The sequence below is a fragment of the Corticium candelabrum genome, chromosome 15 (genome assembly GCF_963422355.1).
Source record: "Corticium candelabrum chromosome 15, ooCorCand1.1, whole genome shotgun sequence".
Lineage (NCBI taxonomy): Eukaryota > Metazoa > Porifera > Homoscleromorpha > Homosclerophorida > Plakinidae > Corticium > Corticium candelabrum.
The window spans coordinates 7,426,793-7,442,686 of record NC_085099.1 but is presented as its reverse complement, the minus strand read 5'-3'; the positions used below and the strand labels follow the sequence as shown (position 1 = coordinate 7,442,686).

Sequence of the window (15,894 nt, the reverse complement as noted above, 5' to 3'; positions counted from 1 at the left end):
AGTAATAACCCGCTAAGCCAAGGAATCCCTTCAGCTCTTTAACTTCTGTTGGTCTTGGAAAATTCTTGACTGCCTGAAGCTTTACCGGATCCGGTTGAATACCCCTCGCAGATACTATGTGTCCCAGGTACTTCACGGAATTCCTCACAAAGTGACACTTAGCAGGTTGTAGCTTCAAACCTGCTGCATTCAATCTCCCAAATACCCTTTCTAGCCTCAACGTGTGTTCCTTGAACGATGATGAAAACACTATGATGTCATCCAAGTAGATTAGACATTCTTCCCATGATAAACCAGCTAGCACTGCTTCCATGAGTAGCTGAAAAGTACTGGGCGCATTGGTAAGACCGAAAGGCATGACATTAAATTCGTACAGCCCATGCATTGATGTGAATGCCGTCTTTGGTCTATCCTCGGGTGCCACCTCTACTTGCCAGTACCCAGAAGCTAAGTCCAACGTAGAAAAGTACTTGGCTCCTGAAAGGCTGTCCAGTGCCTCATCTATCCTAGGCAATGGGTATGAATCTTTAGTCGTGATAGCGTTCAACTTCCGGTAGTCTACACAGAATCTAAATCGGCCATCCCTTCTCTTTACAAGAACAATCGGACTTGACCAAGGACTTGCTGATGGACGAATAATGTCCCTCTCCAGCATCTCTTGAACTTGGTCTTTGACCACGTCTCTCAAGCTGTGTGGAAGTCATCTGGGGTGCTGTCTAATTGGGGGACTGTCCCCAGTCTTGATTCTGTGTTGGACCCGATTCGTTCTGCCTACTTCGCCTGCTTGGAATGCAAACAGATTAGTATGCGTGATGATCAGTGCCTCTAATTGTTTTCGTTCGCTTTCCTTCAGTTGCAGCTTGTTTAGTTCAAATTGCTGCACTAGCTCATTGTTCTTTTCACTAACTGATGCATTAGTAGGTATGACATCACTTCTAGGGACTGTATCTTGGCTAGTGTCAATTCCTGCATCTGGTTCTTGAATTACGCCTACAATGGGGACGTCGTGGTCTATGCTGGTCAGTTGCCCCAATGCAGTTCCTTGTGACAGCTGCACTGGTCCACCAAGTGCCATCAATTGCACTGGCACCACATCCTGATCCAAACTGATTAGTGAGTGGGCAATCATGACACCTGTCTTGCTAATGACAGTATTGTCTGGCTCTAACATTGCCACTCCCTCTTGACATACCTTGTTACCATACTCATCCACTATGTGAGCTTCTCCCAGCTGTCTGGTCATTGTGGGAATCTGCATGCTGTGGTTGAGAATCAGAAAACAATGATTGCTTTGTACTCCTGGTGTGGTCAACCTTCCAATTGCACTTCCTGGTAGTGTCAGCCTGCTTCGCCTCAAGTCAACAGTATTGTTGTGCTTCAGAAGAAAGTCTACACCAAGAATGGGTCCTGTAGCTATGTTGACTACCAAAAATGTATGATGAGTCTTCCACTGACCAATTTCCACTTGCAAATCCATCTTGCCACAGACATGGATATCATTTCCATCCACTCCTTTCAGTGAATTGTGGCTATTCTCACCACTCCTAGATGAATCGTGGTTTCCCAGATAAAGCCTGCTGGGCACCAGAGATGCAGATGCACCGGTGTCTACCAGACACTGCGTCATCTGTCCTGCCACAATCGCTTGTACCGTGAGAGAGCATGATTGATCAGCTTCTCCACCAGTCAGAATACCCACAGTATTACGTTTCTGCGGTTTTTTGGTCAGGCTAATGGGGTTACTGTTGGTCTTCTTCCATGCTTCCTTGTGGGTAGGTTTCCCAGCCGGCACTGGACAATCTCGTTTCCAATGATCTGTACTACCACATCTGAAGCATCCTCCACTAATCTTTCGAGAACGGGACTGTTGCTTCCCAGTAGCTCCACCTTGAATGCGGTCTTCCAGTCGTTCCATACGCGAGGTCAACGCTTCTAAAGAACGCACCATTGTTTGTGCTAATGATTCCTGATCAGCGGACTGCGCTCCTGTTGTGGCAGCTATCCTCCCTTGTCTTGTACCTTGCCTGTCCTCTTTGCGACGCTGCAAGAGACACAGCTCTCTAGCTTTGCTCACCGTTTCGTTAAGGCCCACTGGTGCTAAGACGTATAGCTGATCACTGATGACCTCCGGTAACCCGGCAATGAACCGGTCAATCAACTGCCGCCGACGCAACTCTGCGGATAACCCAGGCTGTGCTCTGTCTAGCAAACGTTCTAGATCACGTACAAATACATCAAGGTCCTCACCCGTCTGCAGAGTGCGACTATTGAGCTGCCGCGTTGCAAGGCGACGACGTTCTTCTGTACGCGGTTCAAATGCTGTTTTCAGAGCGGCAATGAGGTGGTCGTACGTATCCGTTTGCTGTTGGGTCAGCCGTTCAAACACTGCAAAGGCTCGTCCTTGTAGCAGAGTAGGCAACCGTACGACCTTGTCGTGGGCGTCCCAGCGGTTAGCAGAACAGCAGAGATCAAAGCGACGCAACCAGGTAGATATGTCGCCATCAGCAAAAGGTTCTGGTAGGCACGGCTGACGATAGGCTTGAACATGAGGTTGCTGTACAACTGGCTGATCGGCACCTTGCTGATCCATTGAACTCACTTCTGACACCAAAATGTAACGAGTATACGACTTGCAACAGTTGAAACCCAAAAGGCCACGATTCTATTGTGCCCGTACACTATATACTACTCTACTAGTCAGAAAGTAGGTGTGTCCATACGGTAACATGAAACCACTAATTATTATGACTGAGTTACTCTACACTTCCTTGTTTGACTTCCACATCTGCTGCTACTTCTTCCATTGATCTAGCTATGAGCTGCTACCTGTGAACTTGGCTGAATAATCTGTAACGGTAGCCGTAATTCTTGCTTGAGCATCAACTAAGCTACTACAGTATTTCCCGCCCAATTATCCGGTTGGGGCAACCAATTATCCGACTCAGTCAATCAATTATCCAGTTTGGGGCAACCAATTATCCGCTTCAGACAACCAATTATCCGGTTGAGGCAACCAATTATCCAACTCGGCCAATCAATTATCCGATTGGGGCAACCAATTATCCAATGTCGCTCTGGCAAGCTGTACACTTCGCGAATGAAACTCTCACCTTGCATCGCTGGTTAGTTGTTCAGTTCTTTGGATCTCAGTCAGATTGATCGCATCGTGGGAAACGCTATGACAATTAAGCTACTACACATATGAATGTGAGGATCCAGCTGCAGCGCGCCGCAACTGAACAGCTCTGCTGTCTTTCTTTTCGCATCAGTCTCATTGACATGAGAGAAAGATCACTGCACCACCGACACTCTCAGCTTCGCGCCCTCATCCAATTCTGAGTGAAACAAATTCACAATCGCCTAGCAATCGACCTGAAGAGTTTAGAGCTACCTAGACTGTAGACGTAACATGTACTTTATCAACGTGTGTTTGAGTAGCGTGGTTGTTAATTCTGCTGAGTTCTACAGTACATATTTTCTCTAATTTTGCTTGCATGTGCAGCTTTACGGTGAGTACATGTTAGCTAGAAAGCGCGTTGAGGCCTAGAGCATCTGCTAAGTTCTTTAGTGCGTCAGAACACAAATCTAGCAAAAGTTGCCGTCTGGCTGTGACAAGAGTCTGACCCTCGCTGCAACAACTGCAACTGCACCATGTCTCTGTGTGGTCATCCGCGCTGGTGGCAGGGGCGTAGACACAATTCTAAAACTGGGGGGGCTTAACCAAGAGGCCTAATTGTGCTTTTGCGCATGCGCCCAGTGCACGTTCATCACCCGACTGCATCCGTATCACAATGTCTCTGATAGCGTGGCTGCGGAAAGCGCAACAACCGGATGGAAGTGTAACTAACTATCCCACTGGCATTGACCATGAAAGCAATGTCTCAGGTGAAGAAGACGCCCAAGAGCACGCCCAAACTAGCAACGTGGCTGGACCAGCCTCTACAAGTTCTGAAAGCGGCCACCACTCTCACCAGCCCGACGCAACTGATGCCTCCGAGACAAGACCGGTTGCTGGCGCCCAGCCTCAGCCCACCTTGATGCCTTGGAGTCCTCACCAACCCTTGCTGTCCTTCCCATATCGCACATTTGCTAAGCAGCAGCGAGCATTCTGTTCTTCTTGGTATAGAAGATACCCGTGGTTGCATTATCAAGAAGCAGATGACAAAGTCTTCTGCTTCTACTGCCAGGTGGCGGAGAAGAAGGACTTAGGCTCAGTTGCTCTGCGCGCTGGGAACTTGGACGATAAATTCGTGAGAACTGGCTTTACAGACTGGAAGAAAGCACTCACTAAATTTGAAAAACATCAGAAATCAGTCTTTCATCGTGATGCTATGGATATGGTGGTTGGCAAGGAACAGAATGTTGGGCAAATGCTAGGGAAAGGTTATGCAGAAGAAATGGTTGAGAATAGGAATATGTTACAGATAATTATTAGTTGCATTCGATACCTTGCTCGGCAAGGTCTCGCCATGCGTGGTCGGTCTAAACCTGAAGGTAGTGTCGCTCTTGAAAGGGATTCCAACTTAATGCAACTCCTCATTATGCGTGCTGAAGACAATCCGAGGCTCTGGAAATGGTTAGACAAATGCCAGGCCAAGTTCACAAGCCCCTGTATACAAAATGAAATTCTCAGTATCATGGCATTAATGATTCTGAGAGATGTTGTTAGGAAGGTATCGGGAAAGTGGTACACTATCATGGTAGATGAAACTACAGATTTGTCCAATACTGAACAAATGGTCTTCTGTCTTCGATACGTAGATGATGATCTGGAAGTCCATGAGGAAGTAATAGGGCTGTATAGCTTAGACTCAACTTCTGCTGACTCTATACTAGCAACAGTTCAAGATATCCTGTTACGCATGAATCTAAGGATTGACCATTGCCGAGGCCAGTGCTACGACGGCGCTAGTAACATGGCAGAAGCGAAGTCAGGCGTTGCAAAAAGACTAAATGATCTAGAGCCCCGTGCGTTGTACACACACTGCTATGGTCATGCATTAAACCTAGCGACTCAGGATGTGTTGAAAGGTATCAAGGTCATGCGAAGTGCTCTGGAGACCGTACATGAAATTACTAAGTTGATAAAAAAATCACCCAAACGTGAAAGCATCTTCAAGAAGTTTAAAGATGTTGTCACTGCTGGCTCTCCAGGACTACGGATTCTTTGTCCTACACGATGGACGGTCAGGGCTGAGGCATTAACGTCAATATCTGAAAACTACACTACACTTCAGATGACTTGGGATGTGGCAAAAGAAGCCACAAAGGATACTGAGATGAGAGCTAGAATTGGAGGAATCGCTTTGCAGATGGACACATTTGACTTCGTTTATGGTGTTGAACTTGGAAGAAAGCTGCTGAACATAGTGGACAACCTGTCCCGATCCTTACAGAGTTCTACTATTTCAGCATGCGAAGGCCAAAAGCTAGTCAGTACTACAACAACAACTATCCAGTCAATGAGATCTGATGAGTGCTTTGATATATTTTGGAAGTACGTTGAACGCAAAAGATTGTCACTTCAAGTGCCATCCCCTACCCTTCCACGACGTAGGAAAGTTCCAAGACAATTCGAGGTAGGAGAAGGTGCAACAGTACATCCAGTAGAAGTGAAGGAGATCTATCGAAGGGCTTACTTTGAGGCCATTGACTTGATTTTAGCAGCAGTCAAAGATAGATTTCATCAGAAAGGATTCAACATGTTACAGAAATTAGAGACAGTTGTAACTTCTCTTCAGCAACCCCAGCAATCGGAAGCACTGAAAGAGATTGTCAATTTTTATGGTGATGATTTCAGTCACCCAGACCGACTTCAAACACAGCTCACTCTTCTTCATGCAGGTACTGAACAGCCACTGACGGATGTACGGTCTCTGGTCGTATACCTCAAATCCTTAAGCAGTGCAGAAAGACAGTTTTTTTCTGAAGTCATCAAAGTAGTCAAGCTCATTCTGGTAATGCCGGCAACAAACGCCACAAGTGAAAGAAGTTTTAGTGCTCTCCGTAGACTCAAGACATGGCTACGTTCTACAATAAGTGAATGTCGTCTCAACTGGTCTATGATACTCCATATCCATAAGGACAAAACTGATGCATTACCAATAAAAGGTGTTGCGAATGAGTTTGTTACACGTAATGAAAGCAGAAGACGACTATTCGGACACTTTGATTAAACTCTTTTGAATTAGTAAATGTAGTGTTGTGTTGTACGCGTACTGCCTATCCCTTAATGTATCAAAGATTTGAAATACAAGTCTCAAATTCTGGGGGGGCTTGAGCCCCCAAAGCCCCCCCCCCGGTGTCTACGCCCTTGGGTGGGCGATAATTAATTACCAGACAATTACTGATGGTTTTACCTCCGCGATTTAATTAATAGCGAAAACCAGTATTACCCTGTTTACTGGTGCAGCAGTACGGCGACAACATCCGTCCGTACGCTGTATTATTCCTCTAACCAGCGCTTCCATATATCTACACTGCTCATAATTGAAACCATGATTCGAATAATTGGTTGCCCCAACCGGATAATTGGTTGTCTGAAGCGGATAATTGGTTGCCCCAACCGAATAATTGATTGACTGAGTCGGATAATTGGTTGCCCCAACCGGATAATTGGGCGGGAAATACATGGCTGCAAGCCTTGATCTCTGGCCATTTGAATGTAAATCATGGACTGCAACAAGATATTTGTATACTATAGGTCACTGGTGCTGTGTATCTCACCAACAATATCTACCTGTAACTTGTCCTAAGGTAATTTTGGCGAAGGAATAGTTTGAGTGGAGCTGGTCTTGAATTGACTGACTTGCCACTCAATGAGCAAGCTTCGCAGTTTCTGATGAAGCTCTCAATTTGATAATCCATACCTGGTCATCATACTGATCTTTGACAGTGTTGCTTTCTTCGCATTGATATTCCTAAATAACCCGCATGAGCCAGTTCTGTCTCAAGGTAGGTGGAAACTGCTCTTCCTCCTGTTGCTATGCAACACTTGTTCCATACCGTCAGTTCTTCTCAAACATTCAAATATGGTCTTAATGACTCATCTACATTCATAGGCATCTTTGGCCAATTAACCTTCACTAATGTAATCCTTGACACATTCAATGGTGTATCTTTCTTGAGAAGCTTTTGCAATGGTGCAGTACTAGTGATGTCAGCAAACGATAATTTGTAGTTCCTAGAAATGCTAATAATTCCCTGGCTGATGTTGGTGCTATTGCTTTCCAAATATAGCCGTCACATTGGAATGGAAATGAAATCGAACCCTTTCTCCTTGACACATGTAACATAGAAATTCAATCTCTGACACTCCCACTTGACGCACTTTGTTCGTCACATTGAAATCGTGAGACTCCGTTGTTGGACCAATGGTCCATGCACAACATATCGCCCCTAGTCTCGCGTAGCACTGCATGAAAGAATTGCCGCCAGTCTTTTGAAAAGCACTAATTTGTAAGCGGGCACCGGACAAGACTAGCGAGAGAGAGAGTCTGGGCACGAGGCTATCATACCTCTGTTTTGCCCTTTGTCATAGCTACATGATCTACCGACTCTCTCTAGCCTCGACACTAGGCCTCCCTTTGCTTTCGGTGGTCCGACCGCGCGAGGACAGCAACGGGACTGTAGACGTGATCCAGTCTCGTTGCTATCCTCGCGCGGTCGGACCACCGAAAGCAAAGGGAGGTCTAGTGTCTAGACTCTCTCTGTTGACATCATTACGAGCTAAATTTAGTTGTGAGCACCCGGATTAAAGATGTCTGCCTCAAGTGGACACAGTTTTCGGAATCCGAGGAAGGCGATATCCAGTCCTGCTGACATGGAACTATGGATAAAATCACAGGCAATGTTTTATGAGTATTCTAGAAAGTTGTTGTTTAATTAAACTATCTGCTTGCACATATCACTCTAGACGTAGCTAGAAGAGCATTGCTTTTGTTTACGACGTTCTGATATGTTAGACTGTTTGCAATCTTGACTATTTGTGATCTCCAACTTTTACGGCTGCTTACTTGCTAGCCAGCCACCCAGCCAGCGTGATACCTTTGTCTGTCCGTCTGCCTGTCTTTTTCACATATTTACAACCAACACTATGTAAAATGTTCCAGAGACCCAATAGGGTCAATACACCTCACAAACTAATGTACACAAAATTGAGTATGATAGTTCTTTACATTACTAGAGCTCATAAAGGCGTGACTAGAGTTTCCTTGCAATAGTCTTAGCATTGCAACGTTGTAGCGCTGTTGAGAATCGTTTTCTTCAGTAACACATGAATTTTTTGCATTCTTATTGCCATCATCATCCGTCGGCCTGGTTGATAGTTCCTGTAGGCATCTGATGGCTCGTTCTCCCCAATGACCAAAATGCTCAAACACAGTGGAACAAGTGTCAAGGAAGACGCACCAGGGAGAGTGACTTGACCATGTTTAATTAAGGATGAGCCAAGTGTCTGCCTGTCTGTCTGTCTGTCCAATACATGTATTTCAACATTGAAATCTACATACAACACAATGTAAGCAACTTTACTGTCCCAATCGCACATAAACTCTACCAAACTAAAACTCTACAGAAACCAGCTCTATATAAGGCTGTACAGTAAAGCACATTAATAATGGTGTATATTGTTCATTCTCTTGACTTTCCTTGTGCTTTCCGGTAAGAGGGATGTCTTCCTGGAAATCACTCTAGCATTACATTGTTGTAGCTGAACTGATAAATGTTGTCTGTCTGTCTGTCTGTCTGTCTGTCTGTCTGTCTGTCTGATATAACAACATATGATCCCACTGGACACTTGACAAAAGACCTGGACATTTCACTTGCTCATCCACATTCTTGTGACACCGTTCAATCAGCTGCCAAAAATATCAGGGTATGCAGCTGAGTTGAGAGAAAAATGCAAAATGACAAAATATAGTCAACAGCAGTCTATAGCAGGATCTGTTACAACATGTATTCCACTGGTTTTAACACTTTGGCTTTTTGGGCCCTATGGCTGAAGACTATCTCGATAAGATCTCCAAAATTTCAAAAGATGCAAATGGAAAGCAGCAAAACTGACTTTAGAGATAGATGGAGAAAGCAACTGTCTGTAGTTGTACAGTCTTGCAACTCTCGTGTGATTTTTAAAAAGTTGTCGAAGTAGTCTAAGTGCAATTTTTATGATTTTATGCATATGTAAAGTTAGCGATTGTTGTTGGTAGAGTAATAGTTCAAATATAACAATCTGTCTGTCTGTGTGTGTGTCTGTCTGTGTGTGTGTCTGTCCATCTGTCTATCTGTTATTGTTTTACATAAAGCTAGTGCTTGTTATCGGTAGAGTAAGCATTCAAATAAAACAATCTGTCTGTCTGTCTGTCTGTCTGTCTGTCTGTCACAATTTAGAGTACATGATCATGGCTATTACAAACCTCTACAATTGTTCAGTAATGTCCAAGCTACTTTCATCATTATCTACTCCAACGCCACCAGGCGTATCTATCTGTCTCTGTCTGTCTGTCTGTCTGTCTGTCTGTCTGTCTGTCTGTCTGTCTGTCTGTCTGTCTCTCTGTTGGTGGGTCAACTGAAAGCCTTAAATCAGTTCTTGAAGATCTCAAAGCTTCTTTGTAGTAGTTGGGTTAGAGATTTGTGACAGAAATGTGAACTGTAATTGCTCATCTTGTGAGTGTTGCCATTTTCCAACTGCGGTTGCATATGATGGAACTATCATTTTGGGCACTCCTATAGGGAATTCAGACAATAATGATCTCGATGCAGTGATATAGCCAAATCTGGTGATCGTCTCTGTTCTGAAAGTGTCAAGTTTCTTGACAGTCAAAGCTTGATGTTTATTTTACGCCACTGCTATGTCCCCAGAGTCCCCAGACTGAATTACCTGGCAAGGCATTTCCTGTTGATTGAGAAGCAGTGGCAAACATCCCCATGATAATATGACTAGATCATCATTTGAATGCATTATAGGTTACAATCATCTGGATGATATCAATTGGAAACAAGTAACTTTAAGTATCAAATTGGGTAGTTTTGGATAGATACAGATCAGTCAAATTTCACCAGCTGCTTTCTTGCCTTCATTGTGTTAAGCCATGTAAGACATACCTGAAAGGTTTTTATCATTTTCTGATATAGTCAACTATCTTCAAAGTAGTGAATCACTACCAGGGCCAATCGATTCCATTGTGGCCTCTTCCTGTCAAGCTTTACCATCAGTGCCCAAGTCAAACCATGAAGATGGAGAACAACAGTCTCTAACGACTTTATATCATATCCAAAGAAATTACAGCATTGATTGTCAACCAAGATTGCCAGTGATAAGTGCTACTGATATTATTATACAATCACAGTCTGATAGAGATGCAGCACTGTTGAGATCTCTGCATTGACGAGGGGCTGGTGCATGGCTGGATGTCCATACTTCTGCTAAGCACGCTTTAAAAACAAACAAATTTCTTTAGCATCTCACCTGAGGTTGGTAGTGGCTCTACTTGTCACCAATTGGATTAAAAAGTGTGATTATGGTCATGACTTGGATGAATACGGATACCATCTTTTAACCTGTAAATATGGGGGTGGACCTGTGTGGTCTCACAATTCAGTCTTGAATGGGTGGAGTGAGTGCCTGTTTGACCTACACCTTCCCCGTCAAACAGAACCACGACGTCAATGCATCAATACATCAATACTCATGACCGCTCAGACATTACAATGTTTGATCCAAATTCTGGACTGAATTTGTATCTAGATGTTTCACTTGCTTGTCTATGGAGTCAGGACATTATTAAGAGGGCTAGCAGGGAAAATGGTCATGCTGCCACGACAAAACAAGAAAAGAAAATGAAAAAATGTTCAGAAGAGCTTGTTCCAGGAGGATATGTATCAAGACGTGTTCCTCTTGTGATAGAACATTTTGGGAGGTGGGGCACAAAAGCAGAGATTTTTGCAGAATTTGTTACAAGCCAGAAATGTTAACGACTACAGAGATACAATTGGTGTGATCTCCATACTTCCCACGCACTTTGAGCTTTTTCTTACTTCCTCTTTGTTGCAACTTCTGTACACTCAATAGCAGATTGTGAATGAAATTGCCCTGCTCAAGAGCTGGCTATTGAAGTAGCTACTTAATGTTACATCTTGTTTGGTCATTAACTTTATGTCTGGTTTGTTGTCACTGTTTAATAGTGTAATGATTTTGTGACTTTTGTTGATGAGTTGCAAATGTTTGCAGTAGTCTATTGATTAACAGTTTTTCTGATATGACATTTAGTGTATCCTATAAAACTAGATTGACTGATATTTATGCAGTTTAAGACTGTAATTCTTGATGCAAATGATTTCTTATATATGTGCACATACCGTGTGTGTGTGTGTGTGTGTGTGTGTGTGTGTGTGTGTGTGTGTGTGTGTGTGTGCGCGCGTGTGTGTGTGTAGGCAAGGAACTCACATGCAATTGCCTCTCTCTGTGGAATGTCGTTTCTGTCAAAACAAGTACAGCAAGTGCATAGTGACTGATGGTTGTAGCCAGAGTTACTTCGTAGCGAGTGTATAGTGACAAAGTGACTGTTGGTTTACGAGCCACATCGTAGCAAGTGTATAGTGACTGTTGTGCCTAGAGGCTCTTATAACAAAAAATGTGTGTATGTATGTATGTATGTATGTATGTGTGTGTATGTGTATGGATATGAATGAATGAATGTTATTGTTATCGCACATAGTGCAGTTCCCACTCAGGACTAATACATAAGCGCACATGCACACACACTATATATACATACACGTAGAACAATATGACATACACAAAAGACCAATACCACAACATATCCTACATTCTATATTCATACCACCCCATCCCCTTAGGTAGTTTGTTCGTAGACCTACTGCCCTCTTCAAAAAGCTAACTTTGATTCGCACAGTTTCTCTGCTCCTTCTCGAAATCAATCTGGAAATCTGTCTCAGAGAGAATCTTGATACCTAATCCCATGCCTCTACGAATGCCCTTTTGATAGGCCCTATTTACCGTTGTACATACCACCAACTTCTATATATCATATGTACTATGTTTGTATAAATGTATGTATGTGTGTATGTAGGCGTATGTATGTATGCGTATGTATGTGTGTATGTATGTATGTATGTTTGGTGTACAAGAAAGTCGGATGTATCTTTTTGGAAGCCTTTGGGACCTTTTGTATACCTAGCTTTAGTATAAAGAATTTAGATTGATTTAGAAGTTGTACCAACTTTTAATAATAACAAAAAAATGTATGTGGCATGTGTACAAGTGTATTGTGAGGCTTGGAGGACACCACGAGGTTTGGTAGCTTTGCCAACCTTCTTGATTCAGAGCAAGGTTTTCAAGTTATTTTGGAAAACTTTAACAAGAGAAAGCTATAAAGACTAAATCAATAAGAAGAATTTTTAAGAATGGTGGCCGAAACGGTGCAGAGACTGTTAACAGTCAGATTGGTTGCGGAATGCGTGACAGCATAAGACGTAGTGAAGGCTTTATTTTATGCAACTGCCAAAAGAGTGTATCATGTGCGTATGTCTGACAATAGCTGAAACGTGGCAGGTTACCTTGATGCATGAAGTAAGAAGCCAAAGAAAGGTCCATAATGATAGGTCTGATAGTAAATAATGTTCAATTGAAAGTAACAGCACTACAGGATCCACCAGCTTTTGTCTCAGTCAAAATGCCCTTTGAAATGACAGCTAATGTCGTTATCTCGAGAATAGCAGATAACGGTCAAGTTGCAAAATGGTCAAGTTGCAAAAATCACAAGGCATACATATTTTTTGCACATGCACAGAAACGGGAGTGAGAGTATACAAAGTACAAAATCCAAGAGGGTATTTCCAGAGTGCATAATTTATGGAAGATACAATATATGTCTGCATGTGCCAAATGCTGGACAATTAACATCAAACATGTTATAGATGTGGCATCACCACTCACATGGTAAGGAAGAATTGTGAAGACCAGCATAACGAGAATCATGAACACGATCTTGACAAAAGCCACAATGTAGAATGCAGCAAGAAAACAAAAGAAGAGAATGTGGAATTCAAAGAACAGGAAAGTCAAACGCCAACAGAAATGAAACATCCAGAACAGAATTCTGAAAGTAGAGACACTGTGGAACCTCTACAAGAAATGACAGGTTCAAAAATGGAAACCACCGATCAATCACAACCAGAAACAGACTACAAAAGAGTAAGTGGCCAATCAGTAACAGCCATGTTACTAATACTAGAAACAAAACAGTGTGCACAAATCATCCAACAGAAAGCACAGCATATTACAAGCAAAAATCTAGAGATTGGTCAGAGATTGAAGTATTAGACAAGGAAAAAGAGGAAAGGGAAGGAAAACTGAACATGACACTCTAACAAAAGCGTAGAACAATTAGCTTACAGAAAAACAAAATCACAGTCTAGGTCACCGGTCATTCAGCAGAGTAGCAAACGTTGAAAGGGGCACACAAAGGGGCACGCAAAGCACCACGGATAAAACTACATTTTCTTTTATATGGCTTGGGTTTACATTAATGAGTTATGTTTTGTTATATCAATCTTTCTATAAATTATAGCGTTAAGATTGCAACGTTACATGTCAGCGGATTACATGATGAGCAAATGCAAAAGTTTTATTATCTTGGTTTAATTCACATTGGATAGACATATCATGTTTACAAGGAACATCTACTTCAAATGATAACAGAAAACGTCAGCAATTTTCAAAGTACTGCTTAGGTGCAATACAGTATCATTCGTATGGCACCAATCATAGTAAGGGATTAACAATCTTATTATGACGGAGTCCAGACATGACAATGGCAGTAGTGTCACAAAGTGAACGTCACCATACCATTCTATTGAAAACAGATTTTTATAATTTTTATTTGGCCAATGTCTATGCACCAAATATACTAACCAAGAGAGTGCTCTACTTTGACGAACTTTGTGACAAACTGGAAGGAGAACAAAACAACATTGTGTGTGGAGACTTTAACACAGTAGCAGATCTCGTATTAGACAAACATTCCCAAGTGACCACTAATTCCAGTAAGGCACCCACAACATCTTTACAGCAATTTATGACTCAAACCAATCTTATTGATGTTTACAGAGCCAGGGGCGTAACATGGCAGAGAGAAAAGATATGATCTAGGTATCCAATTCATTCATACATGGGTGTCAGATATGCAAACTACACCGAAAATCTACAGTGACCATTCTTCTGTGTACTGTGCTTACTAGAGACTGAACATGACCACAAATAAAGAAGAGGAATATGGAAATTTAATGTCAAGTATATAACAAAGACAACTTGCTCTAATGCCAGACGACACTTTCTCAGCAAGATAGATACTGTATTAAATGACAACAACTGAGTTTCATGTGAAGGTCCTCTGTCATTAGAGGAACTTACTATATCCGTGAGACAACTCAAGACAGGAAAATCTCCGGGACTGGATGGAGTGCCTGTTGAGTTTTATCGTGCATTTGGGATTGCCTCAAAGACGACCTTGTTCAAATTGTTAATGAAGTCAACATCTCAAGATTTTTGTCATCAAGTCAAAGAATGGGTGTTATTAGATTACTTACAAGGGCAGAGATCGCGAGAGCTTTTTGAACTGGAGGCCTATCAGTCTTTTGACTACGGATTATAATAAAATCATTTCTAGAGCTTTAGCCGACCGTCTCAAACAATACCGCGACTTATTCATCCCAATCAGACTTGCTGCATTTTAAAGAGGACTATTTCTGACAATTGTGCCATAGTCAGGGACATCATTCAGCACTGTGAAGCTAAAGAAACTGCAGCAGCAGTTATTTCTCTGTATCATTTCATAGAGTTGACTGGCAATATTTATTCACCATACTGGAGAAGTTTGGTTGTGGTCCTAGTTTTATTGCCTGGATCAGGCTTCTGTATCACAATATTGTTTCTCATGTCATTGTAAATAATTTCCTGACCGCCAAGATACCGTTAACAAGGAGTATGCCAAGGTTGCCCATTGTCACCACTGCTGTATGTGCTGAGTGCAGAACCTTTGCCTGAAGCTATTTGTGCAAATGTAAGAATAGAAGGAATTCATGTGCCAGACACAACGCACTCAGTCAAAGTTTCAGCATATGCAGATGACACAACCTGCTTTGTTTCAAATAACGAGGGTTTTGCAGCTCTCAATGAGGAGCTACAACTGTATGAACTGGCAGCAGGAGTAAGATTGAATCGTATGAAGTCAAGAGGATTATGGCTAGGATCTTGGCACTCACGTCAAGATGCACCGTTACAAATAGACTGGACCTCAGAAAGCATAAGAATTTTGGGACTGACAGTCACAAGAACCTATTTTAATACGGTGTTGACGAACTGGAAGGATATCCTACAAAGACTTCAAACAGCATTAGCAGTGTGGAAAAAGAGAGATCTATCCATTTTTCGGGAGAGCCAAAGTGCTGCAAAGATTTGCCCTGTCCAAGGTATATTACGCAGCATGTGTTCTTACAATGCCACAGCACCTAATGAAAATGTTCGAAAATGCGATCTGGTCATTTGTCTGGCAGGAGCGTCAACCTCTTGTAAAGCGTGGAGTGTGTATAGCATCAAGGGATTTTGGAGGACTAGATGTATCACACCTCCCATCTAGGATAAATGCAATTCAATCCAGAGTCTGAAGAGGTTATATACGGCAAGTGTTTACACAGATTGGATGAACTATGCTTTCTACAGGTTCCGAAATATTGGGGGTTTATACAGGTTGGGGATGCGAGCTTTTGGTGCAGCCAACTGGGAACCATCAGGTCGGCTTGTGGCAGTACTACCACTCTTTTACCATCATCTGCTAAAGCTGTGGCAGAAATGTGGAGGAACAATAAACCCAGTGA

At 42.6% G+C, this 15,894-nt stretch overlaps 3 protein-coding genes across 3 annotated transcripts; 2 read left to right on the top strand and 1 right to left on the bottom strand.

Annotated features, from left to right (window-relative positions):
- Positions 1-552: 552 nt before the first annotated feature.
- On the bottom strand, positions 553-2,590 carry LOC134191607 (uncharacterized). The gene has a single exon (XM_062660228.1). The coding sequence runs from the start codon at positions 2,588-2,590 to the stop codon at positions 701-703; it is 1,890 nt and encodes a 629-aa protein (XP_062516212.1). The 3' UTR covers positions 553-700.
- A 1,109-nt stretch (positions 2,591-3,699) lies between these two features.
- On the top strand, positions 3,700-5,028 carry LOC134191606 (zinc finger MYM-type protein 1-like). Its single transcript, XM_062660227.1, has 2 exons — positions 3,700-4,937; positions 5,011-5,028. The coding sequence occupies exons 1-2, from the start codon at positions 3,792-3,794 to the stop codon at positions 5,026-5,028; spliced, it is 1,164 nt and encodes a 387-aa protein (XP_062516211.1). The 5' UTR covers positions 3,700-3,791.
- Positions 4,932-6,282, top strand: LOC134191336 (uncharacterized). The gene has a single exon (XM_062659944.1). It carries the CDS (start codon positions 5,043-5,045, stop codon positions 6,174-6,176), a length of 1,134 nt encoding a protein of 377 aa, XP_062515928.1. The 5' UTR covers positions 4,932-5,042; the 3' UTR covers positions 6,177-6,282.
- Positions 6,283-15,894: the final 9,612 nt, after the last annotated feature.

Bases quoted from the DNA above. Each gene is read 5' to 3' on its own strand.
- LOC134191336 (XM_062659944.1), top strand. From the start codon at position 5,043: ATGCGAAGTGCTCTGGAGACCGTACATGAAATTACTAAGTTGATAAAA.
- LOC134191606 (XM_062660227.1), top strand. From the start codon at position 3,792: ATGTCTCTGATAGCGTGGCTGCGGAAAGCGCAACAACCGGATGGAAGT.
- LOC134191607 (XM_062660228.1), bottom strand. From the start codon at position 2,590: ATGGATCAGCAAGGTGCCGATCAGCCAGTTGTACAGCAACCTCATGTT.